This window comes from Dendrobates tinctorius, unplaced genomic scaffold, assembly GCF_039654945.1.
Source record: "Dendrobates tinctorius isolate UK_male_01 unplaced genomic scaffold, ASM3965494v1 ptg000199l, whole genome shotgun sequence".
Classification (NCBI taxonomy): domain Eukaryota; kingdom Metazoa; phylum Chordata; class Amphibia; order Anura; family Dendrobatidae; genus Dendrobates; species Dendrobates tinctorius.
Window position 1 is genome coordinate 3122256 of NW_027361866.1, and position 27236 is coordinate 3149491.

General features: G+C 42.0%; 1 protein-coding gene across 9 annotated transcripts in view; it reads left to right on the forward strand.

The window, feature by feature from the left end:
- Positions 1–27236, forward strand: part of LOC141056737 (uncharacterized) — a 347515-nt gene that overhangs the window by 257994 nt on the left and 62285 nt on the right. For 5 of the 9 annotated variants that reach the window (XM_073553185.1, XM_073553183.1, XM_073553190.1 and 2 more), the window contains one exon: positions 4250–4331. In XM_073553185.1, the coding sequence (XP_073409286.1) occupies positions 4250–4331 (82 nt within the window). Of the gene's footprint in view, positions 1–4249; positions 4332–12164; positions 12684–27236 lie in introns of those variants that run through there. The other 4 variants (XM_073553184.1, XM_073553191.1, XM_073553187.1 and 1 more) reach the window with 3 other exon arrangements.

The window sequence follows — 27236 nt, forward strand, 5'->3', positions numbered from 1 at the left end:
CACAGATTTCAATTTCGGAGCCAGCAGTTCCACTAACTCCCTGTACACCTCCCCAGGTAGACCATTAGCTCCCGGTGATTTGTTATTGGGCATAGACAGTATTGCACATTCCACCTCCTTCACACTCACAAGTTCTTCCAATCTCAACCTATCTTCCTCAGACAATTTAGGTAGTGAAATGCCTTCCAAAAAATTCTCCACATCCCCCTCTGTGTCCCATGCTCTCAAAGTGTACAGTGCCATGTAATATGCCTTGAAGACCTCCAGTATGTCCTTTGTGTCTGTCAGAGTCGCCCCTGTTCGATCTCTCAGTTTATACACCCTGGAAGACTCCCTCTGTGCCGCAGATATCACCGCCAACAAGTGACCCACTCTCTCTCCTTCAAAGAATTGGGCTTGCTGAAATGCCCTTTTCCTCTCAGCTTGCATCATGTGCAGTTTATCAACTGCCTCCTGAGCCAATTTTAGTCTATTGTGAGCTTCACTCGTTGGCGCCAAAATCATGTCTGCCTCCGCTCTTGTCAGGTCATCCTTTATTTGTTGATCTGCCAAATTAGTTTTGGTCTTACACATCGCAATCTCACTTATAAAAAGTCCCCTCGTAAACGCCTTCATGGCATCCCATACCGTTGTGGCCTCAGTACTCCCTTCATTCATTTGGAAGAAGTGCTCTAGCTCTTTGGTTATGCCACCCATATCCACCACTTTAAGCCACGTCGGGTGAAGACGCCAACCTCCCCTCTGACCCTGAGCAGATCTCACCAGAAGCATGACCACCACAGGACCATGATCCGAGAGAGTCCTCTGTAGGTATTCCACCTCCCCCACCATCCCGTCCATAGCGGTATCCCCCAAAGCCAGGTCTATCCTCGACAATGTTCCATGTGTTGCCGAATGACATGAAAAAGTCCTCTTACCCTCATTTCGCACTCTCCACAGATCTACCAGCCCAAGTTCCCCTACATACGTGCCAAAGGCAGTCATCCTGTCCTGTCCAGCTTCCGTACCTGCCGGTCGTACTTTATCCCAATAATCATTCATAGTGTTGTTAACATCTCCCATAATCAACAATGGAGTCTCCCCCCATCTGCCCGTCAGTTCCAGTACCGCTTGTAGTTTCTTTTTAGAGTAAGGTGGAGGGATATATAAAGCCACTGAAATCATTTTGTGTCCGAACAATCTGCAAGCAATCCATACATACTGCCCTTCACTGTCTACATGCACTTCCAGCTCTTCATAATGTGTGTTTTTGTGTATTAGGACTGACACCCCCCTGGAGTACGAGGAATAAGTAGAATGATATGTTTTTAGCATCCAGGCTCTTGACAACCAGTGCTTAGTGTCTCTAGTGAGATGTGTCTCCTGCAAGCACGCGATCATAGGTTCACAGGATTTGATATGATTCAGAACAGCCGCCCTCTTAACCTTATCAGATATACCACGTACATTCCAACTTAACATCCGAACAGTACAGTTACTCATTGAGCATTAGAAAGAACAATCCATAATCATCAAGTAACATCATTACATTGTGGTCCCCATCATACCCGATCAAACAGCATGAAAACCCCATCTCCCTACAAATCCGCCCCACCCACCTCCCCCCATCCCTGTCCGCTTCCTCTCCCCCCACCCTTCCCCTTTTGCAGTTGTCACTCTCTCCCCAATGTGAGAGTGGGAACTCAAAGAACCTGAGCAACGTCTCAGTATTCCGCACTTCAACATGCGTCATGTCCTCCTCCATCATTGGCAGCCTCTCCGCCATATTGTCAACAGTATGCATAGACCCGAACCATTAGTCAAACAATTAACCATAATACATAGATCCCAGTGGGGAGTTCTCCCCCTCCTCTGCGCTCCTATTTTGCAGAGTAAAGCAGCGCCACGACCCTGTCCATTGATCAGTCTAGCAGGGTCATGAGGTCATATTACCATTATGTTCTCTCAATATTCTCCGGTTGCGCTCCAACCACGAAGCAGCCTCAACCGGTGACAGGAAAAAAATGACCTTTCCAAAAGCTTCCACTCTTAATTTAGCAGGATAAATTGTAGAGTATTTCAACTGCAAAGAGCGGAGCTGTTTCTTCACTTTGCCATACCGCAGTCTTAACTTTTGCACCTCGGCTGAGTAATCCTGCTTATATTTCGATTCGCTTGCCCTCCAGGTTAAGATCTGTCAACTTTCCAGCCTTTCGTAAGATAGTGTCCCTGTCTCTGCAATTCAGGATTCTGGCTAGCATCGTGCGAGGTCCATCTCCCGGCACGGGGGGTCTCATGGGTACCTGATGGGCACGCTCCACTGCAAACACTCTCGACAAGTTATCAGCACCAAACTTGTCCAGCAGCCAGGTTTCAATAAAGGCTGTGGGGTCAGCACCCTCAGCTCTCTCAGGGATGCCCACAATGCGCAAATTGTTCCTACGTGACCGGTTTTCCAGGTCATCATTTTTATTGGCTACTACCGTGATCTTCTGAGTGTGCTGTTGTTGTGTCTTTTGCACTGAGGTTAAGTGATCTTCTGCTACACCAACTCTGTCCTCCACCTCAGTTAATCTGGCTGTAACTTTCTGCATAGATGTTTTTATGCCTCCCATTTCCTCTTTCAGGCAATTCACCTGCTTTGTCAGAGCAGTTAAGGCAGTCTTGCAGTATAAGACAGCTTGGAATACATCCCGCACGGTGGGCTCTGCTACATCTGCACTTTCAGCTGCCTGCACAATCTCACCATCCCCCTCTTCCTGCTGCTCCAGCTCTGCATTCAGCACAGGCATCTCCTCATCGTCTTCCTCCTCATCTCTGTGCTTCTCACTCCCTCCATTTCCTTCTTCATCTGTCTCCATGCCCCTCACATACCTGTTCAGCCGGGCTGAGACTTCCAGCTTCTGTGCATAGGCTGTGTTTCTTCTTTCCGCCTCCTCCTCTCTCTCAGCGCCATCTTGGACTGGGGCACTGCTGCAGGCTCCGGCATCTTTCTGCCTTTTGCTGCCCATGTCTGTCTCTCTGAGTTTGGCAGAAGCTCGCCCCTGACTCCTGGGACCTTCAGACATTTGATCCCGGTAAAGGAATTAGCTAGTTCGGGCTCTGTGCAGGATAATTGAGGCTAATGGCGGCAGAGAAGCACAGCCACCCGACTTCTCACATCAAGAGCTAGGCCCTGCCCCCAATAGAATGGTATTTAGTAGGGAGAAATGCAAGATTCTACATCTGGGCAAGAAATTTTTTTTTTACATCTATAGAATGGGAGGAACAGAACTAAGCAACAGCACATGTCAAAAAGACTTGGGTATACTAATAGATAACAGACCGCACATGAATCAACAGTGTGATGCAGTACCAAAAAAGGCAAATACAGTTCTAGGATGTATTAAGAGAAACATAGAGTCTAGATCACATGAAGTAATTACTCCTCCTTGATCAGGCCTCATCTGGAATACTGTGTTCAGTTCTGAGCACCATATTTTAAACAAGACATTGAAAAACTGGAGTTCAGAGAAGAGCTACCAGAATGGTAAGCGGACTGTAAAGTTTGTCCTATGAGGAACGGTTAAGGATCTGGGAATGTTTAGCTTGCAAAAAAGAAGACTAAGAAAAGACTTAATAGCTGTCTACAAATATCTCAAGGGCTGTAACAGTGTGGAGGGATCATCCTTATTTTCATTTGCACATGAAAACACGAGAAGCAATGGTATGAAACTGAAAGGGAGAAGATACAGATTAGATATTAGAAAAATCGTTTTGACAGTGAGGCTGATCCATGAGTGGAACAGGTTGTCACGAAAAATGGAAGTTTTCAAACAGAGGCTGAACAGACATCTGTCTGAGATGGTTTAGTGATTCCTGTGCTCCGTTGAGCAGGGGGTTGGAAACGATGACCATTAAGGTCCTTTCCAACTCTAACATTCTATGATTCTATGATTTAGTTCCATGGGCATTTTTACAAAAGTAAAGCTGTTTCACGCACATACAGTGCTCTCCACTAAGAGCACAGATGGAGCAATTTTCATCAATTCTCATTAATGAAGCTTAGGCAATCATTTTGGACTCTGTCTGGTCTCCATCCTGGCAGTATTCATATTTTTCAGACATGCATAACAAAGTGGTCTACCAGCTTTTTTGGCTGTAGCAACACTTAAGCATGGGATTTTAACTAAACATTTGTGAAAGTGTTATATACAGTACTTATATCTTAAAACACAAACGTTCAACATTTTCTTAATGAAAGCATGCCTTTTTTTCTTTTTCATTTTAGCAGATCCACAGCCTCCAAAATCAGTAAAAAAGAATTGCTGTAAGGATGATGTTTTTAAAAGGTTGTCAGCACCAAGAAAGAGGTAAGAAGCACAACATGTTAACATTATACCAATAACAGTCTATGTGCATCTTGAGTAACACTATAATAGTTTTATTTGCAATTTAATTAAAAATTGCTTTATCACATGAAGGTCAACTTTTTGAGCATCAAAACGATGTAATATTTTTGTGCAAAACATCAAAGATGTACCTTTACTTTATTATTTATTTATTATTTAAAACATTTTTACTAACTGATGGGTCTGCCCCAATTAACTTCTGGGTCTCTAAATTGGAAACATGGCCTGACCTTGGAGGTGCTGGCCTGCCCTGAAGCAAGTGTACTATATGAACGTGTGCTTAGCATGGCAGGGGATGTCAACACACACAGCCACATTTGCCTGTCCACAACCAATGTGGGAAGCTAACATTCCTTAAAATGACCCAAGTGTGGATTCCACAGGACTTGTCTATACCTATCCATGATTAGACAACTATAACAGCCTCACCCAGCCAGTCTTCATCCTTATTTGCTATTTGGTTCATTTTGGGGCTTCCTCCCCAAATAAAAAAAAAAAATTGGCTACCTCCTTGTCCGCCTCTTCCACCTATACCACCACGTCCACCACCATCTCCAATAGGACCTCAGCCGCCTTGTTGTAGCTTGTTATTTTATTTTTTGTTCAATCTATGTTCTTTGTAGTAATTTCCCTCGAAAAATAGTGTTGGGTTATTTCAACATTGCCTCTTCCACCCATACAGACACATTCACATCTTTCTTCACTTGGACCTACCACTCATGGTTCTAGATTGCTAGTTTTAATTTTGTAAATTATTGGTTGTTTTAAGTGAGCTAAATTTAAAAAATGGATAATAAAAAATCATGTAAACAAAGTACAGAAAACACAACCATTGCTGGATTACTCCTCCCTTGACTCTTCATTTATTTATTTTTCTCAGTTATATAGCGCTATTCTTTACACACATTATTGGCACTTTCCCAATGGGGCTCACAATCTAATTTCCTTATAAGTATGAGTAAATAGAGGAAGCTACCTCGCTCACAGGACGATTCAATAATGATAAAGTGACAGTGAAAGTAAACGTCCTGCCTTTCACACATAAACCTGATACTCAGAGCGTACAGGAGATATAGATCTACCACGCCAGCAAGATACACTAATGAGCGGTGACAGAACTTATTCAGACTTACCCTGGCCGACGACACAAGAACATGTTACCAGCACGCCAAGAAGGATGATTCAGCCAATACAGAGCATGAACTTTGGAACCCCACATTTGCAGTCTGCCCCATTCATAAATCCTGGAAGGCAGCAACTGAATGACTCTGACTGTTTTTACACTCAATTATAGTTTTTATGTTTACTTGTTTTATTAAAAAAATTAGTTTTCTATCCTTATTGTTTGTTTCCAAAAAAGAAATAAAGTTTAAATTTTTGCATTTCACATGATCACGATTTCAAGTCCTTTGTAGACTGAGACAAAGTGGTTTGCCACGCGATAAAGGCAGGTTTCCTAGTCTGGTGTGTTGTTAATTGCCAGCAATTATCCTGGTACGTGTAGTGTTCCATCTTGAAAAGTGTGTTATCTCAGAATAGTTATTTTATATGTGTTACGATGACAAAAAAAGGAGCCACATGAGAGGTAGAATTGTTTTTTCGAAATAACATGTTTTTAATGTTTTAGTTACTGACTGTGTCAGTTTCTTAATTTTTTTTTTTTTTGGCTTTTTAATTCCTTTTTTATGACAGATTTTTAAACAAACCTTTTTAGTTTTACATATGTCAACATGACATAGATATATTTTTTTAACAAAAAAATAAAAAAAGGTAAAACTTTAAATATAACGCAAAAGTAAATTAAATGTTTTCACCCAGCGGTTGGGCTGCCACAAATTGGTCCAGCATCACTCCGAGTTGGTGTAACGCAGACATCGCCCTCCTGTGTGCTGCCAATAGTTCAGGTAAGGTTGGTATTTCTGTTGAGGAAATTTACATTGTTTAGGGCGTTTTGTAAATGTGCATGCATATGGTGCCATAGTATGTGGAGCAGCATATGGTAGCATAATGTAGGTGTGGTAGCAAATGGGGCCATATCCTATGGGTCGCAATATGGGGCCATAGTGTTAAGTGGCAGCAGATGGGTGCATACGGTTCATTCTTGCGGTCAAACACTTACGTTTTTGTGCCGCCTCTGACTCATCAGATGAGGAGATAACAGCCCTTCCACGTCGAGTGGCAACACGTACTAGAAAAGAAAATGTATATATATATATACTATGTCAACAACTGTTACCCTAATTATCATTTCACACATGCTTCAAACAAACATAAAAAAGATAGTTGATTACCGGAGGTCGAGTCTGCTCCAGCTTCTCGGAGTGATGCTGGAGAAAACACACCTATTGGGGATGAAGTGGAGGAAGCAATTTGTGGTTGAGGCGTTGAGGGGGGCGAGGGGGTCCTTCCGGGCTCTGGTATCTAAAAATAGGAAATTGTGCATTGAGCATTTCCAAAGCGGTGAAAACATCCAAAAATGAAACGGTATTGTAATACTACATTATAGAAAGCGAATACTTCTTGCAAAATTTTTTATTATCTGTCTCTCCAACAAGCATCTTTTTTGTATCTAACTTTTAATAAAATTTTTTTAAAAAAAATTTTTACCATCAGGTCTGGTTACAATCTTTTTGCTTTTGTTTCCTCCCTGGAATACACTTTGGTTTTTATTTTCCGTTCGCCTTATGTGAACCTTGACTTCCTTCTCCCCCCCCCCCTTTTCTTGTATTTTTCAACCCAATAAAAATACTAATAACATGAACAAATGTATTTTAAACACTTACGGACTCTGCTTCAGGAGATGCTTGCACCGCCGGGCTTGCGTGTGCTGCGGGGGCTGTTGGTGCTGCAGGTGCTGATGGGGCTGGGGCCGCTGCATGCGCCGCTGTTTGGAAAAAATTAATACTGAGCGCAATACCACTTCAATTTGAGTTGTGCAATTTCACATGTGCGAATGTAATTTTTTTTTTTTTTTTTTCACTGTAAACCCTGTCGTAAATAAAAAAAAAAAAATTTAAAAACTAATATAACATATGTTTAAAACATACTATGTGGAACACTCACCTCGGTCCCTCCGCACTTGTTGTTGGAGGCTGGTGAGGAGGTCTCTTGAGCGAAAGCGCAGATCAGCCAGTTTTTTCCTGATTTGCGTTGTGGTGCGCTCAACTCCGAAACGGCGTAACAGTCCTCGCCTGATCCTCCGCAACACAGCCCGCTTGTGTCTCATGGGGTGTGCATGCGCCTGTCCACACGCATAATCGCGCCTCTCCATCTCCTGTACCAGGAAACGCATTTCGGCCTCCCCCCAAGGTGTAGCTCTCTGTCTACCAGCCATTGCTTCCTGTTTCGCTTTCACTACGCAGCAGGGACGCCCACAAGAACGTTGTGACGTCACGACGTTTTCGCGCCTCATTTGGTGACGCTACTGCGTAATTTAAGTTATGGTACTACTGCGCGCTTATCGGTGACGCTATAGCGTCCACTTAAGGGCGGTTATAAAATGGCGTCTTAACGGATCGCTACAGTGCTGATACTGTGTCGCAGGGCCATGTTCCCTTTTTTTTTTTTTTTTTTTTTTTTTCTTTTAAAAACCAGAAACACTTTGTAAAGTAGCAAATATTTGAATTTATTGTTGTTTTTATCACACAAGAATGAAATAAACATGTTAAATAAACACTTTTGCTGTCTGGATTTGATGCTGCCAAGTAACAGCACCAGGCCCATTAAAATATTGGCAGTATTGGTCCCTGCAGGCCTTTGCATCATCACGGTTTCTTCCCCTTGCCAGTGCTTGAAGTCCAGGTACTGCGGGATCATTGTCGCGCCACCCACCAAGAAGAACCTGACCATTTGTAGTGTCAACAGAGTCCACAAAGGCAGGCGGAGTGTAATCATTCGCATCGTGGCGCCGCAGAAAATTGTGCAGCACGCAACAAGCCATAACGACCGAGTCAATGGATTCCAACTTTAGGTTTATGGGTGTGTGGAAAATCCGAAAGCGGCTGGCCATGATGCCAAACGCATTCTCCACAACCCTTCGTGCCCTTGACAAACGGTAGTTAAATATCCGTGTTTGCTCCGTCACACTTTTTTGGGGGTACGGTTTCAGCAGATTGGCATGCAGCGGGAAGGCTTCATCACCGACAAAAACAAAGTTGAGGTTGCCGGTTGTCTCTGTGTTGGGAGGCAGGTTCAGGTCACAATTGGTCAATCGCTCTCCAAAAAGTGTATGTTCTAACACTCCCCCATCTGAAACCCTGCCGTTCATGCCTACATCAACATTTATGAACTCGTAGTTAGCATTAACAAGGGCCATAAGGATTACACTAAAATAGCCCTTATAATTGTAAAAATAGGATCCACTGTTCGGCGGTTGGGTGATCCTCACATGTTTACCATCCAAAGCCCCCCAACAGTTTGGGAACTGCCAAAGCCTCTGAAAATCAGAGGCAATATTTTTCCACTCCACCTCTGTTTTTGGAAACTGGATGTAGCTCCTGAGGCTTTGAACTATGGCATTGCATGTTTCAGGAATCAAACTGCTGAGCAGTGACAAAGAAACGTCAGAAGAAAATTGCAGATCTTTCAGTGATCGTCCGGTGGCCAGGAATCTCAGCGTCACGGTCAATCGTTCGTCTACCGGCACAGCAGCTCGCATTTTGGTATTTCTCCTTTCAATCAATAGTGTCACCCTGGCTAGTAAAAATTTGAAAGAGTCCTCTGACATCCGCAGATAGTTCTTGAAATCCTGAGGATTGTTCTCCTGCAGTTCTCTTACGAGCTGCATGTGTGAGAATTCGGACCTCTTCGCCAGCCACTCTCTGGTCCACATGCGCCGCTTTCTTTTGGACCGCCTCTCTTGCATCTGTGCCTCTTCATGTAGCCGACCAGCCTCCAACACCAAAGCAGCAGCCACAATAGCACGCTCTGCGCCGTTCATGATATACAAACTGCAACATAAAATAAAATCATTACACGATTTGGTAACAAGAGCTTCATTTGTAGAAAGCCAACACAATAATCAATAAAAGTATTACTCTAAAAAACACCTTGCATGGTACTATTGAAATACATACCTGGCAAACAGAGTTGTTCTTTGATGAATAAAATGAATCCACTTATAAAAGCGCAATAGCGATTGCAATAGGGACGCCGAAGCAACCGCGTTGTGAAAGCCGTTTAAATATAAACGCTGTAGCGACTCACACTGGAACGTTGAAGCCAAACCGGTTAACATCCACTATGCATGGGAACAAAGTGTTGAATGAGGCGCTCCAGCGTTGTCTTTTATACCTTTGTCAGATACATTTCGCACATTGTGAGCGCTGTAAAGACCAATAGGGCAGAGGAGGCGTGGCCGGTAAGTCACGCCTGTGTCGCTGAGCCATGCGTCGCTATCGACGTCGCTCGTCGTTTTTAAGCTTCAAACACAACGATAATTACTGGACAGCGGGACGCCAGCGATGGAAAAATGTACCTGCACATTCGAGCACGATCAGCGATAGCCGACGGGGGTCCGGTCGCCGCTACATTTCACACTTAGCGAGATCGCTAGCGTGATCGCTGTCGCGTCACAATATCGGTGACGCTTGAGCGATATCACTAGCGATCTCGCTTAGTGTAAAACCCCCTTAACTCTGCTTAATGAAATTATAAACAAACATGTTGAAGGTGAAAGCTATAAGACCATCTCCAAGCAGATTGATGTTCCTGTGACTACAGTTGCATATATTATTCAAAAATTTAAGCTCCATGGGACTGTAGCCAACCTCCCTGGACGTGGCCGTAGAGGAAAATTGATGACAAATCAAAGAGATGGACAACACGAATGGTAACAGAAGAGCCCAGAAAAACTTGTAAACAGATTAAAGGTGAACTTCAAGCTCAAGGAACATCAGTGTCAGATCGCACCATCCATTTTTGCACAAACCAAAGTGAACTTCATGGGAGGCAACCAAGGAGGACACCATTGTTGAAAAAAATCATAAAAAAGCCAGACTGGAATTTGCTAAACTACATGTTGACAAGCCACAAAGCTTCTGGGAGAATGTCCAATGGACAGATGAGACAAAAAAGGAACTTTTTGGCAAGGCACATCAGCTCAATATTCACAGATGGAAAAATGAAGCATATCAAGAAAAGAACACTGTCCCTACTGTGAAACATGGAGGAGGCTCTGTATGTTCTAGGGCTGCTTTGCTGCATCTGGCACAGGGTGTCTAGAATCTGTGCAGGGTACAATGAAATCTCAAGACTATCAAGGGATTCTCGAGAGAAATGTGCTGCCCAGTGTCAGAAAGCTTGGTCTCAGTCACAGGTCATGGGTCTTGCAAAAGGATAATGACCCAAAACACACAGCTGAAAAACACACTTCTATGATCCCAGACCTAAATCCTACTGAGCATCTTTGGAAAGAGCTGAAACATGCCATCTGAAAAAGGTAACCTTCAAATACAAGACAACAGGAGCAGTTTGCTCTTGAGGAGTGGGCCAAAATACCTGTTGAGAGGTGCAGAAGTCTCATTGATAGTTACAGGAATCATTTGATTTCAGTGATTGCCTCTAAAGGTTGGGCAACAAAATATTAAGTTAAGGGTACCATAATTTCTGTCCAGGCCTATTTCATGAGTTTTATTATTTTTTTTTTAAATTCTGTGGAGGCATGGATGAAAAGCAATGTGTGACTTTCAATTGTTCATTTTCACACATTTTAGTTTTTATTACTTTTGTCAGTTTCAAGTTATTTCTGTCACTATTGTGGGTTTTTCTGTCATTAAACAAGGGGTACCAACAATTTTGACCACGTGTGTGAATCTCCTGCTCGTTGGGCTTCTTTTTTTACTCAGCATAAACTGACATGCGATGCGTGTTTCAAATCCGCAGCATGTCAATTTCTATTGAGTCTTCTGTGCGTATTTTCCTCATAAACTTGCATTAGTTTCCGTGGCAGAAACACGTTGAAAACACATGCAATCCACACCTAAGTATGTCACTAAAGTTTTGTCAAAGCCAAACACCAGGACGTATCAAAAACAAAGTAGCTTTATTTAAAGCATGACACACCAAAAAGAGACAAAAAGAGACAGAGACAAAAACACAATAAAGACTCATGTTAACAAAACGCAGTCAAAATTGCAATGAAAAAACGTAAGTAACCTAGGCGCAGAAATTTTGCAGCATCAAAAACTTATAGCGAGAACAGAGCCTAAAACGCTAAAAAAGTGTCAAAAACGCTCATATTTTAAAAGGTATTTTTCTTGCCAAAACTCATGGTTTTGATGCAGAAAAATCTACTGCAAATACTCAATTTGCATACATACCCTTAGGGTACATTCACATGTGCAGGATTTTACATCAGTATTTGTAAGCCAAATCAGTGGTGAACCAGTCAGAGGAAAAGTATAATTGAAACACGTCACCACTTCTGTATTTTTCACCCATTCCTTGCTTTGACTTATAAATACTGATGTAAAATACTGAACTTGTGAACAAGGCCTAAGAAATAATTATTTTACTGTTTTAAGGCTAAAGGAGATATCCGAGACTTTATTAAAAACAAAAAATGTACCTAAGCACTAACAGGCAGGTAATTGCAGGTTACCTGTCTGTTGTGCCCGGGCCGTTCTTTCCCGGCACAGAGTGGTCACATCTACATGGCGGGGGCTTCTTTCCGGCTTTGCTCTGTCTATGGGGTGGGACTTCCAACATCATAATCTAGAAAAGGGTTGGTCCAGTACTCTAGCAGTCCACATTAAAGCACCATCTTATAACTATGTATGTTTTTGCTTGTTTTAGGATGCCATCTCCTTCTCATGCCACATCTTGTGATGCTGTCAAGCTGGGAATCACTGACAAGATCCTGAGAGAAAGACTAAAATGTACCACTGCTGCAATTCACAGACGTAAAAAAAAATAATCGAATGCCCCCACCCCCCAAAAAAAATTTTTTTTTCTCTATATAAAATGTTTTCATATGCAAACAAATAAAAAGTAGAAAAAGGGGGACCTAATTAGTATCTCTGTGTTTGCAATTATCTGAGCAATTTGACTCATAAATTGAACTAAGCAGGAGCATTATGTTTTGTTTGTTTTGTTCAGCTCCTCTAACAAAGACTGGACTAAAATGTAATATACAGCCCAAAATGATATCAATAAAAATATCATGCAACCCTGCACAAAAACAAGCCCCAATCAGCGCTATGAATGGAAAAATTAAAAGGAAATGGCTGTTAGAAAATGGAGACATAAAAATCACGTATAAAAAAAAAAAATTGTGCAAAAACAAACAAAATAAAATCTATAAAAATAACTAGACATTTGGTTCTGTCCTAATTGTGTTTCCATGCAGAATACATATTTATTTCAGTTAGAAATGTAATTTGTAATGTGTGGTGAATGCCTTAATGCTAAATTCTTAAAAAACAAAAAGATTGCAGAATTACTGTTATTGTCTGCATTTCCTAAAAAAAAGATTTATAAATTATAATCAATAAAAAGCAATATCTTAGATAGCAAAGAGCAGGTCCTCATATGGCTGCAATGAGTGAAAACTAAAAATGTTATAACTTTTGGAATACAACAATGAATATGTGAAATAACATTGTGAGGTCTGTGGGTGCTTAATGGGTTAATGACTTCCCGATATCTGCTGTACATGTGCGGCGCAGCAGACAATGAGGTCTAGAAAACCGCAGCACATGTACAGAGCGAAACTGAGAAGCAGAGCCATCTTTAGTAGAAGCGAGCGTCAGCTGTGTATTACAGCTGACACCCTGGTGCAATGGCTGCGATCCATGCTAGCGCTGATCACAGCCATTTAACCCCTTATATGCTGCTGTAAATATTGACTGTGGCATCTGCATGGTTATTAAAGAGAGGAATCTCCCTTTTTATCCTCATTAGAACCCCACGATCATGATTGTGTAGTGTTGGTGGCTACCATGATAACATCAGGCCAAGTAATTGTCAGGGTCTGTCACCTACGGTGGCCTGTAAGGTCTTGCCAGTTTCCTGTCATGGTAGGTTCACACAACCATAAAAAAACTCAGAAAACTCAGGCATTTTTTTTTCTCCCTTGTCAACCTTGTGCAGTCCATATATAATCTTTTTTACAGCAGCTACAATTCATTTACAGGACCATTTACAGTTTCCTTTGTTACAGAATTGTAATGTATCTGTGACAATCAGATGCTAGACTGTGGCTCCATATAGCATTCGATTTCCTTTTATTATTACTAATTTTGCATAGGGATAGACTTGAAAAGGGTGAGTCTCATCCGATATATGGAAGAAATTAGTGCAAACTGGGATTTTCTTCACACACAGATTTGGTCAATGAACAAAAACAGACTGCTCCATTGAATAATATTGTCCGAGTTCTGTTCATTTGTTTTCATTGACATCAGTTGAGCTGAAAATAGGGCCGTGCGACCGAGCCCTCAAACTAACATAGGTACTACCCTGCAAAACAAAATCCCCTGTTGCCTCTCCAGTTTCCTCTCAACACCACCATCATGGGGTGAGCCACTGACCATACAGCCATGAGGGAACAGTAATATGTTGCCCGCGCACATTCATCACCATGGGCCCATGACTACATGAGTGCGCCAGGCACTGGGCATGGCCACCACCAATGATTCCAGGGATCAGATGTACAGGGTTCTTTATGCACTGAACTTTGAGAGGACACCTGTAATGCAAATATGTTAGTAAAACACATGTGAACTCATTAGAGTGTTAGCTTTGCTGCAATGTGTTAGGTCTGCTGTACTGTGTTACCTGTGACCTTACTGTAGAGCTGTTTGTCATTATGAGTGTCAGTCATTACATGTCTCACGCTGGTAACACCCGCTTTCATTTAAAGTAATCTCTGGAGACAGATTCTCAGTGATATCTATATCCAGCCGATAAATCTTTACAGGTCAGTTACATATAAGAAAGAAGTGGCTTTATCTGGAAGAAGTTGTTGGATTGCAGATATCAAGGTGTTATTTTATTCAATTTCATATGACCTACATGCCCAGATAGATGGTTTAGGGGGGGGGTTGATCCTACTGTCAAATTCCCTTTAACCCCTTTACCCACAAGGGTGGTTTGCATGTTAATGACCAGGCCAATTTTTACAATTATGACCACTGTCCCTTTATGAAGTAATAACTCTGGAATGCTTCCATGGATCCTGGTGATTCTGCCATTTTTTTCGTGACATATTGTACTTCATGACAGTGTTAAAATTTCTTTGATATGACTTGCGTTTATTTGTGAAAAAATGGAAATTTGGTGAAAATTTAGAAAATTTTGCAATTTTCCAAATTTGAATTTTCATGCCCTTAAAACAGAGAAATATTTCACACAAAATAGTTAATAAATAACATTTCCCACATGTCTACTTTACGCCAGCACAATTTTGGAACCAAAATTTTTTTCTGTTAGGAAGTTATAAAGGTTAAAATTTCTCATTTTTACAACACCATTTTTTTTAGGGACCACATCACATTTGAAGTCACTTTGAGGGGTCTATATCATAGAAAATACCCAGAAGTGACAACATTCTAAAAACTTCACCCCTCAAGGTGCCCAAAACCACATTCAAGAAGTTTATTAACCCTTCAGGTGCTTCACAGGAATTTTTGGAATGTTTAAAAAAAAGAACATTTAACTTTTTTTCACAGAAAAATTAATTCAAATCCAATTTATTTTATTTTACAAAGGGTAACAGGAGAATTGGACCCCAAACGTTGTTGTACAATTTTTCCTGAGAATACTGATACCCCAAATATGCAGGTAAACCACTGTTTGGGTGCATGGCAGAACTTGGAAGGGAAGGAGCGCCATTTGACTTTTCAATGCAAAATTAGCTGGAATTGAGATCAGACACCATGTCACGTTTGGAGAGCCCCCTGATGTGCCTAAACAGTGGAAACCCCCCAATTATAACTCCAACCCTAACCCCAACACACCCCTAACCCTAATCCCAACCCTAGCCATAACCCTAACCAAAAACCTAACCCTAACACAACCCTAACCCTAACCACAGCCTTGACTTTAGCCCTAACCCTAAGTTTAGCCCTAACCCTAATGGGAAAATGGAAATAAATAATTTTTTTTATTTTATTTTTTCCTAACTAAGCGGGTGATAACGGGGGGTTTGATTTACTATTTATAGCGCGTTTTTATGTTTGGCAGCTGTCACACACTAAAGGATGCTTTTTATTGCAAAAATTAGTTTTTGCATCACCACATTTTGAGAGCTGTAATTTTTCCATATTTTGGCCCACAGAGTCATGTGAGGTCTTTGTGTGGGACGGGTTGATGTTTTTATTGGTACCATTTTCGGGCATATGACATTTTTGATCGCTTTTTATTCCGATTTTTGTGAGGCAGAATAAACAAAAAACAGCAATTCATGAATTTCTGTTGGGGGCGTGTGGTAAAATTGATAAAGTAGTTTTATTCTTTGGGTCAATACGACTACAGCGATACCTCATTTATTTTTTTTATGTTTTGGCTCTTTTATACAATAAAATCTATTTTATAGAAAAAAATTATCATTTTTGCACCGCTTTATTCTGAGAGCAATAACTTTTGAATTTTTCTGGTGATGGAGCTGTATGGCAGCTTGTTTTTTGTGGGACAAGATGACGTTTTCAGCAGTACCATGTTTATTTATTTCCGTCTTTTTGATCGCGTGTTATTCCACGTTTTGCTCGGAGGTATGATAAAGCATTGTTTTTGTGCCTTGTTTTTTTTTTCTTAAATGGTGTTCACTAAAGGGGTTAACCAGTTGGACAGTTTTATAAGTTGTGTCATTACGGATGTGGCAATACTAAATATGCATACTTTAATTGTTTAGATTTTTTTAATTCAAATATTGACTTAATGATGGAATAAATATTGATATTTTATTATTTTTAAAAAATATTTTTACAATTATTTAAAAAATAATAATTTAAATTCTTACTTTTACACTTTGTTCCACTATGAGACACTCATTCTGTGCAGGCTGATCGCTTCTATACCATGCAGATCTGCATGCTTTAGAAGCTGTCAGCGCTGCAGCTTCAATACACTGACTTGAGAGACTTCCTGGTCATCACTGAGCATGACAGGAAGTCTCTCAGGCCTGGAGACCCGGATGTCATGACCCCCCGTCATGCCGCGGGGTCTCCGATCCAAAGGCAGAGGGGCTGTCACAGCTGACAGCCCCTCTGCCTGCTATCGGAATGCTGTGATCATGTTTTATCAAAGTGTTCCGGGGGTTAAAGTGACGGGCTCCTGGCACTTAGTGCTGGGTGTCAGCTGTGAGAATCAGCGATGACGTACCATCCCGTCTATGATCATACAGGCCCGGGTCACCTGGACGGGATAGTACGTCATAAGTCGGAAAGGGGTTAAATGGGTTCTGTTGGACTTAATGATTCCTTTGGGTATAAAGATAAAAGAAACCACAAAAGCGCACCCATAGGGCCTTACCAGTGCAGATTTAATGAATATGAATTAAATTGTGCAGGGTACTCACCCTCAATAGTTGTGTAAAGCCACAACTACTGTATGCGCTTAGTCACATGCAATGAAGCTGCAGCAGGATGGTGTAGACAGACAGCGTCTGCTTCCATTACTCAAAGAGGAGATCCCAAGAGGGAAAAAAACACCAGATTCCCACGCTGCTATATTTCAACCATCAAATAGAGGAAATCCAGTAGATTGTAGAAATTGGTTCCAATATCAGTACTTTATTTATGGTATATACAGAGACAACGCATTTTGAGGTCCATTCAGTGACCTCTTCTTTGGTCAAATGTACAGGAATGAAGAAAAATCAGAAGTTGGCGGTTTATATCATATCGACAGCCCCCCGCTGTTCACAAAAAAAATGGAGGGAGAGCGGGCAGTAACCAAATGCAAGTACATAGAAATTTCACAAAAAAACAACCAAATGTTAAAAGACACAAAAACTTACATCCCATAGATCACAAATTGGACTAATTGAAAAAAATAAATAAATAAAAATATAAAATATTTTATTGCTTTGATCCTGGTGTGGGGAGTCTTTTGCTTCATTTTTAAATACTCTTATTTTTTATTTTATTTTATTTTTTTAATTAGTCCAACTTGTGATCTATGGGATGTAAGTTATTGTGTCTTTTAACATTTGGTCGTTTTTTTGTAAAATTTCTATGTACTTGCGTTTGGTTACTGCCTCCTCCACCTCCATTTTTTTTTTGTGAACAGCGGGGGGCCTAACCTCGATATGAAATAAACCGCCAACTTCTGATTTATCTTCATTCCTGTACATTTGACCTGAAGAAGAGGTCATTGAATGGACCTCGAAACACGTTTTCTCTGTATGTACCATAAATAAAGTACTGACATTGGAACCAATTTCTACAATCTACTGGATTTCCTCTATTTGATGGTTGAAATATAGCAGTGCGGGAATCTGGTGTTTTTTTTCCCTCTTGGGATCTCCTCTTTGAGTGATTCCTTTGGATGGGACATTAATTTCATGTCTCTGGGATCCAACACCAGTACATCCACTGATCAGTTGGTAGTGCCCAGAACTTTGTGATGTACAGGTGGATTACAGCAACCATGTATATGGCCGCTGCCAACTATGTTAACTCTCATTGACATAAATGTACTGCAGTACTCAACAGTCACCACTAATTAATGGACAATGCTTCTATGTTCAGCTCATACATCACTTACTTCTAGACACTGATGGAGCAGTTTTCAGCTGATCGTTAGGGTGTTGGACCTCCACCAATTTCACGTTGAGATAGGTCCTCAATATTTTGAGGTGTGTGTCTCCAGAAGCCCAACTGGACATTATGTATTGGGTATTAAAATGATATATTTGCAAATTTTGGAAATTGCCAATAGGGTTAAAATAGTCACTACACATTTCAATGAATTCGTAGAGTGTAATTTGCAAACTGATGTCACTTTTTGGAGATTTATGCTTGTTTTCACACTAGAGCTTCTGCAACTGGCACTCACCTACAGTTGTGGCCAAAAGTATTGACACCCCTGCAATTCTGTCAGATAATACTCAGTTTGTTCCTGAAAATGATTGCAAACACAAATTCTTTGGTATTATTATCTTCATTTAATTTGTCTTAAATGAAAAAAACACAAAAAGAATTGTCCTAAAGCCAAATTGGATATAATTCCACACCAAACATAAAAAGAGGGTGGACAAAAGTATTGTCACTGTTCGAAAAATCATGTGATGCTTCTCTAATTTGTGTAATTAACAGCACCTTTAACTTACCTGTGGCACCTAACAGGTGTTGGCAATAACTAAATCACACTTGCAGCCAGTTGACATGGATTAAAGTTGACTCAAGCTCTGTCCTGTGTCCTTGTGTGTACCACATTGAGCATGGAGAAAAGAAAGAAGACTAAAGAACTGTCTGAGGATTTGAGAAACCAAATTGTGAGGAAGCATAAGCAATCTCAAGGCTACAAGTCCATCTCCAAAGACCTGAATGTTCCTGTGTCTACCGTGCGCAGTGTCATCAAGAAGTTTAAAGCCCATGGCACTGTGGCTAGCCTCCCTAGATGTGGACGGAAAAGAAAATTTGACAAGAGATTTCAACGCAAGATTGTGTGGAAGTTGGATAAAGAACCTCGACTAACATCCAAACAAGTTCAAGCTGCCCTGCAGTCCGAGGGTACAACAGTGTCAACCCATACTATCCGTCGGCGTCTGAATGAAAAGGGACTGTATGGTAGAAGACCCAGGAAGACCCCACTTCTTACCGCAAGACATAAAAAAGCCAGGCTGGAGTTTGCCAAAACTTACCTGAAAAAGCCTAAAACGTTTTGGAAGAATGTTCTCTGGTCAGATGAGAGAAAAGTAGAGCTTTTTGGGCAAAGGCATCAACATAGAGTTTACAGGAGAAAAAAAGAGGCATTCAAAGAAAAGAACACGGTCCCTACAGTCAAACATGGCGGAGGTTCCCTGATGTTTTGAGGTTGCTTTGCTGCCTCTGGCACTGGACTGCTTGACCATGTGCATGGCATTATGAAGTCTGAAGACTACCAACAAATTTTGCAGCATAATGTAGGGCCCAGTGTGAGAAAGCTGGGTCTCCCTCAGAGGTCGTGGGTCTTCCAGCAGGACAATGACCCAAAACACACTTCAAAAAGCGCTAGAAAATGGTTTGAGAGAACGCACTGGAGACTTCTAAGGTGGCCAGCAATGAGTCCAGACCTGAATCCCATAGAACACCTGTGGAGAGATATAAAAATGGCAGTTTGGAGAAAGCACCCTTCTAATATCAGGGACCTGGAGCAGTTTGCCAAACAAGAATGGTCTAAAATTCCAGCAGAGCATTGTAAGAAACTCATTGATGGTTACCGGAAGCGGTTGGTCGCAGTTATTTTGGCTAAAGGTTGAGCAACCAAGTATTAGGCTGAGGGTGCCAATACTTTTTTCTGGCCCATTTTTGGAGTTTTGTGTGAAATGATCAATGTTTTGCTTTTTGCTTCATTCTCTTTTGTGTTTTTTCATTTAAGACAAATTAAATGAAGATAATACCAAAGAATTTGTCTTTGCAATCATTTTCAGAAAGAAACTGAGTATTATCTGCCAGAATTGCAGGGGTGTCAATACTTTTGGCCACAACTGTACTTCCCCAGGAATATCTGTGCCCCAAAAGAGAAATGTTCCTCCTTTTTATCTCAGTCCTGCTCTGTAGTGTTTGACCTTATTTATGATATTGCCATATTTGGGAGGAAACAGTAATAATTTACAAATGTAGTTTTTTGTTTTCACAAAAACCTATGATAAAGACATAGGTAAAATATAGGTCTAGTAAAAATGCTCATTACACCTTTGTATAAATATCAAAATGGCTGTAATTTCCAAAATAGGGTGATTGGGATGTCTTTTTCCAAATGGTACCAACAAACTATTCCTGATGAATTTGCTTGCCAAATAGCATTGCTTTGCTTAAGAGACCAGTCATGTTCCCAAACAGTAGATTCCAACCACAAAGTGAGTATTGCCTCATTCCAGAATATGGTAATTGATTTAGAAATTGTGGGGTCCATTTTCTCTTATTGCCCCCTGTGAAGATGAAAATATTTAAGACTAAAGCATTATTTTAGTGGAAAAAGTCATAATGGGATGTGAATATGGAAAGCATTTTGAAACACCTGTTGTTTCAAAATGCTCTCCACACTTCTTGATGAATTTCTTGAGTGATGCAGTCTCTAAAATGTGCCACACTAGAGGTTGTCCTGCTGTTCTGGCATGGCACACAGTGACAATCAAATATCAAATATGATGTCAATTATGGTGTCTGCACACACATGTGAGCAATGGATAAATCCCAACTACGTCGTCATCTGAGGACATAGATACAAAGCTTTGCCGTAGTTGCCATTGTGAGGGAGCACCAGGGCCGTAGTCATGGCTGAGACTAATGGCTGTTATGAATGATTCACCGAGGAGGAAAAAACAAAAACAAGCACCACAGAAAACCAGAGAGGTTGGTAACTAAGCGGATTGCAGACCCCTGATCCTATCCACACAACTAGCAGTAGCCATGGAGCGTACCTACGATGATCCTGGATGCCTCGTCACAGCCGGAGAACTAAATAAGCTTAAAGCAAGAAAAGGGGAAATCTAAACTGCCCCAGAGCAGACCCCAAAGCAATAGACAGCCCCCAAACATGTATTGTCGGTGAAACAAGATGAAAACACAAACACAGATAGAAAAGTAGGCTGAGCAAACGATGGGACCCACACTAGCTAGAAAGGAGAGGAAAGGAAAGATGCTGTCTGCAATCACGCACAAAACCCTGCCAGAAAATGTCCAACACTGATAACAAAAACCCTGAAGTTGCTAGACTTCAATTCCCTATATCAGAACTCTGGTATATTCTGAAGACAGAGCAAAAAGAGACCAATCTGATCAGGGACAAAAAGCAAACTGGCATAAACAGAGACATAAGACTGGAAATTCAGCACAGCCCCTAAACCATACCAAATCTCATGAGAGAAAATAGCAGAGCACACTTAGCTTGAGAAGGCAGGAACAGAACTGGAAACCAGAACCTCAGGGCTGGAAAAAATCACCAGCACAAAATTAGGGAGTTGGCTGTCTTAAATCCAGTCAGAGACTCCTGATGTCCACTCACAGTCCTCCTCCTCATGTGGCAGGTCTCTGCCATTTAGATCAGCTTCATTACCTACTGTCACCACTAGAGGGAGCCCAGATGGAGAACTCACGACTCATCTGTCAACACAGCCAGCTCCATCACCCTTACCAGAAGCCAGAGGTAAACCAGAAAATGAGTTCACAACAGTACCCCCCCTTGAGGAGGGGTCACCGAACCCTCATCCATGCCACCAGGCCGATCAGGATGGGCTCGGTGAAAAGCACGAACCAATCTATTGGCATGAATGTCAGAGGCAGAGACCCAAGAATTGTCCTCCAGGCCATAACCCTTCCACTTGACCAAATACTGGAGTCTCCGTCTAGCCAGATGAGAATCCAGTATTTTCTCTACCTCATATTCCACATTACCTTCAACCAACACAGGGTCAGGAGGTGCCGCCATAGGAACCAATTGCTCAACAAACCTCTTCAACAGAGACTTATGAACCATGTTATGGATCTTAAACGTAACAGGAAGAGCCAATCGAAAAGAAACCGGGTTAAGAATCTCCAAAATCCTATAAGGTCCAATAAATCTTGGCTTGAACTTTGGAGACGCAACCTTCATAGAGATATTTTTTGACGACAACCAAACCATATCACCCACTTTAAACCGGGGACCAATGGTCCTATGCCGGTTGGAAAAACGCTGGGCCTTTTTTTGAGAGAGGGACAACTTATCCACCACTTGGTCCCAAATCTGCTGCATTCTGTCTACCACAGTGTCAACACCTGGGCTGGCTGAAGATTCCACTTGCCCTGAAGAAAATCGAGGATGAAACCCAAAGTTACAGAAAAAAGGTGACATCAGTGTGGCAGAACTAGCTCTATTATTTAGGGCGAATTCAGCCAAGGGAAAAAATGAGACCCAATCATCCTGATCAGCAGATATAAAACATCTCAAATAGGACTCCAAAGTCTGGTTTGTTCTCTCAGTCTGCCCATTGGTCTGTGGATGAAACGCAGAGGAGAAGGATAACTGAATTCCCAGCTTGGAACAAAAAGCTTTCCAAAATCTGGAGACAAACTGGACTCCTCTGTCCGACACAATGTTCTCAGGAATCCCATGCAACCGAACCACCTGTTGTAAAAACAAGGGCACCAACTCTGAGGAAGATGGCAGCTTTGGGAGTGGTACAAGATGGACCATCTTAGAAAATCTATCACAAATCACCCAGATAACAGTCATTCTCTGAGAGACAGGAATATCAGAAATAAAATCCATTGAGATATGGGTCTATGGCCTCTTGGGCACCGGCAAGGGCATCAACAACCCACTAGAATGAGAGCAGGGTTTAGACCGGGAACAAGTCCCACAAGACTGCACAAAATTCCTGACATCACGAGATAAGGCGGGCCACCAAAAAGACCGACTCACCAAATCTCTGGTACCAAAAATACCTGGATGACCAGCCAACGCGGAGTATTGAACTTCAGACATCACTCTCTTCCTCCACTGGTCAGGAACATACAATTTTCCCATAGGACAATGCTCATCCTCCTGAAATTCTTCCAGGGCACGTCTCAAATCGGTGACTCCTTGGTGACTCATTCATATTAGAATCACCAGCCATACTGCAGATTCTAGGGTACTCAAAAGCAGGAAAAGATTGTTTAAAAAAAGAAAAAAGGAGTGTCAGAATTTTTTTTTTTTATATGGATTTTTTCCTCTTTTTCCCTGTGGCCGTAGGAGGATTTTTTCCTTAATAGAGATTAAGCAATTGTCTGATCGTGTGGAGCAGCTCGCTGCTGAAGTGCAGGGAATTTCCGCCCATCTCGCTCAAGCACATGCTGTTGAACCAAAAATCCCTAATCCTGATGTGTTTTCTGGGGATCGGTCTAAATTTTTGTATTTTAAGAATAATTGTAAATTATTTCTTGCCTTGAAGCCTAACTCATCGGGGAGCTCTGCGCAGCAGGTTAAAATTGTCATCTCCTTGCTGCGCGGCGATCCCCAGGATTGGACGTTTTCTTTGACACCTGAAAATCCTATTCTAACTAATGTGGATGCATTTTTTCAGGCCTTGGGGTTGTATGATGAACCTAATGCGATTGATCAAGCTGAAAAGACCCTGTTGGCATTAAGCCAGGGTCAAGATTCTGCAGAACTGTACTGTCAAAAATTCTGACAGTGGGCGGTCCTCACCACTTGGTATGATGGTGACTTGGCAGCTCTCTTTCGGAAGGGTTTGTCAGAAGCCGTAAAGGATACTATGGTGGGATTTCCTGTTCCCTCTGGTCTTGACGATTCTATGTCATTAGCCATTCAGGTTGATCGGCGTTTACGTGAACGTAAAATTACACGGGAAATGCTGCCACCTGTTGAACAAATGTCTGAACCTATGCAATGTGATAGAGTTTTGTTCAGGGCGCAACATCAGGAGTTTAGAAGGTGTAATAAGCTATGTTTTTTCTGTGGAGATGCCTCTCATACTATTTCTGTCTGCCCTAAACGAGAGAAACGTTTTGCACACACATTTGCTGTAGGTGGTGTACAACCTAAGTTTCTTCTGGCAATTACTCTGATCTGCTCCTTGTCCACATTTTCTGCTAAAGCCTTTGTGGATTCAGGAGCGGCCTTGAACCTAATGGATTTAGATTTTGCTAAACGTTGAGGTTTCCCTATGACACCCCTGCGGACACCTATCCCTTTGAGGGGTATTGATGCTACTCCTTTGGCGAAGAATAAACCTCAATTTTGGACCCAGGTGGTAATGCGGGTCGCCCCAGACCATCAAGAAAATTGCAGATTTTTGGTGTTGCATAATTTGCATGATACCATCGTGCTGGGGTTCCCCTGGTTGCAAATCCATAATCCAGTTTTGGATTGGAAATCTGTGTCTGTGGTGAGTTGGGGTTGTCGGTGTGCTCTTAGTGACACTCCTGTTTTCTCCACCTCTCCCCAGTCGCATGAGGTTCCTGACTATTTGGCTGATTTTTTTGATGTGTTTAGTGAGAGTAAGTCTGCGTCTTTGCCTCCTCATAGGAGTTATGACTGTGCAATTCAGTTGAGTCCGGGGTGTAAATTTCCCAAGGGTCGACTTTTTAATTTATCTGTACCCGAGCACGAGGCTATGCGATCTTATATTAAGGAGTCGTTGGAGAAGGGTCATATTAGACCATCCTCTTCACCCTTGGGTGCTGTTTTTTTTTTCGTGTCCAAGAAAGATGGTTCATTAAGGCATTGAATTGACTATCGTTCCCTCAACAAAATTACTGTTAAATATCAGTATCCCTTACCCCTGATTTCTGATCTATTCTCCAGAGTTAAAGGTGCTTGCTGGTTTACCAAGCTTGACCTCAGGGGGGCGTATAATCTTATTTGCATTAAGCATGGGGATGAATGGAAGACAGCGTTTAATACTCCGGAGGGACATTTTGAGTACCTGGTGATGCCTTTTGGGCTCACTAACGCCCCTTCTGTCTTTCAGTGCTTCATGAAAGATATTTTCTGGGACTTTGTGGATAAGTTTCTGATCATCTATTTGGATGATATTTTGATCTTTTCCAGGGATTGGGACTCTCATGTGGAACATGTTCGGACTGTGTTCCGGATTTTGAGGGAAAACTCCCTGTATGTTAAGGGATCGAAATGTCTTTTTGGTGTACAGAGGATTTCATTTTTGGGATTTATTTTGTCTCCGTCAACTATTGAAATGGACCCGGCCAAGGTACAGGCCATTTATGATTGGGTTCAGCCCACTTCTTTGAAGGCTCTCCAGAAGTTTTTGGGTTTTGCTAATTTTTATCGTAAATTTATAGCTAATTTTTCTGGTATTGCCAAACCATTAACTGATTTGACTAAGAAGGGCGCTCATTTGCTGAATTGGTCTCCAGAGGCTGTTTCTTCTTTTCAGGAGCTGAAGCGGAGGTTCACTTCTTCTCCAGTTTTGCGACAACCCGATGTCTCACTTCCATTTCAGGTGGAGGTGGATGCTTCAGAGACTGGTCCAGGAGCTGTTTTGTCCCAAAAAGATCCTGTAACATCTAAAATGAACCCCTGTGCCTTCTTTTCCTGAAAGTTCTCTCCTTCGGAACGCAACTATGATTTGGGGAATCGAGAACTGTTGGCCATGAAGTGGGCATTTGAGGAGTGGAAACATTGGTTGGAGGGAGCTAGACATCAAGTTGTGGTCCTCACTGACCACAAGAATTTGATCTACCTTGAGTCAGCTAAACACTTGAATCCGAGACAGGCCAGGTGGGCCTTGGTTTTCACACGTTTTGATTTTGTGGTCTCCTTTCTTCCGGGCACTAAGAACGTTAAGGCTGATGCCCTCTCTAGGAGTTTTTTGGCTGATTCTCCTATTGTGACCAAGCCTGCTACCATCTTAGGTGAGGAGGTGGTTCTTTCTGCCATCTCGCCTCATTTGAGATGTGCTCTGGAGAAGTTTCAGGAGGATAAGCCTGAGCGTTGTCCCAGTGGTAGGTTGTATGTTCCTGACCAGTGGAGGAGGAAAGTGATGTCTGAGGTTCATTGCTCCACATTGGCTGGTCATCCAGGTATTTTTGGTACTAGAGATTTGGTGAGTCGGTCTTTTTGGTGGCCTGCCTTGTCTCGTGATGTCAGAAATTTTGTGCAGTCTTGTGGGACTTGCTCCCGATCTAAGTCTTGTTCTCGTTCTAGTGGGTTGTTGATGCCTTTGCCGATGCCCAGGAGGCCATGGACCCATATTTCAAAGGATTTTATTTCTGATCTGCCTGTCTCTCAGAGGATGACTGTTATCTGGGTGATTTGTGATAGATTCTCTAAGATGGTCCATCTTGTACCACTCCCTAAGTTGCCATCTTCCTCAGAGTTGGTGCCCTTGTTTTTGCAACAGGTGGTCCGCTTGCACGGGATTCCTGAGAACATTGTATCGGACAGAGGAGTTCAGTTTGTCTCTAGATTCTGGAGGACCTTTTGTTCCAAGTTGGGAATTCAGTTGTCGTTCTCCTCTGCATTTCACCCTCAGACCAATGGGCAGACGGAGAGAACAAACCAGACTTTGGAGGTTTATTTGAGATGTTTTATATCTGCTGATCAGGATGATTGGGTCTCATTTTTACCCTTGGCCGAATTTGCTTTAAATAATAGAGCTAGTTCTGCCACTTTGATGTCACCCTTTTTCTGTAACTTTGGGTTTCATCCTCGATTTTCTTCAGGGCAGGTGGAGTCTTCTGCCTGTCCAGGGGTTGACACTGTGGTAGAAAGAATGCAGCAGATTTGGGACCAAGTGGTGGATAAGTTGTCTCTTTCCCAGGAAAAGGCACAGCGGTTTTCTAACCGGCATAGGACCATTGGTCCCCGGTTTAAGGTGGGTGATATGGTCTGGTTGTCATCAAAGAATATCTCTATGAAAGTGGCTTCTCCAAAGTTTAAACCTAGATTTATTGGACCTTACAATATTTTGGAGATTATTAATCCGGTCTCTTTTCGGTTGGCTCTTCCTGTCACATTTAAGATTCATAATGTGTTTCATAAGTCCTTGTTGAAGAGGTTTGTTGAACCAGTGGTTCCTATGGCGGCACCTCCTGATCCTGTGTTGGTTGAAGGTAACATGGAATATGAGGTAGAGAAGATACTGGATTCCCGTCTGGCTAGACGGAGACTCCAGTATTTGGTTAAGTGGAAGGGTTATGGTCAGGAGGATAATTCCTGGGTCCCTGCCTCTGATATTCATGCCGAAAGATTGGTGCGTGCTTTTTATCGGGC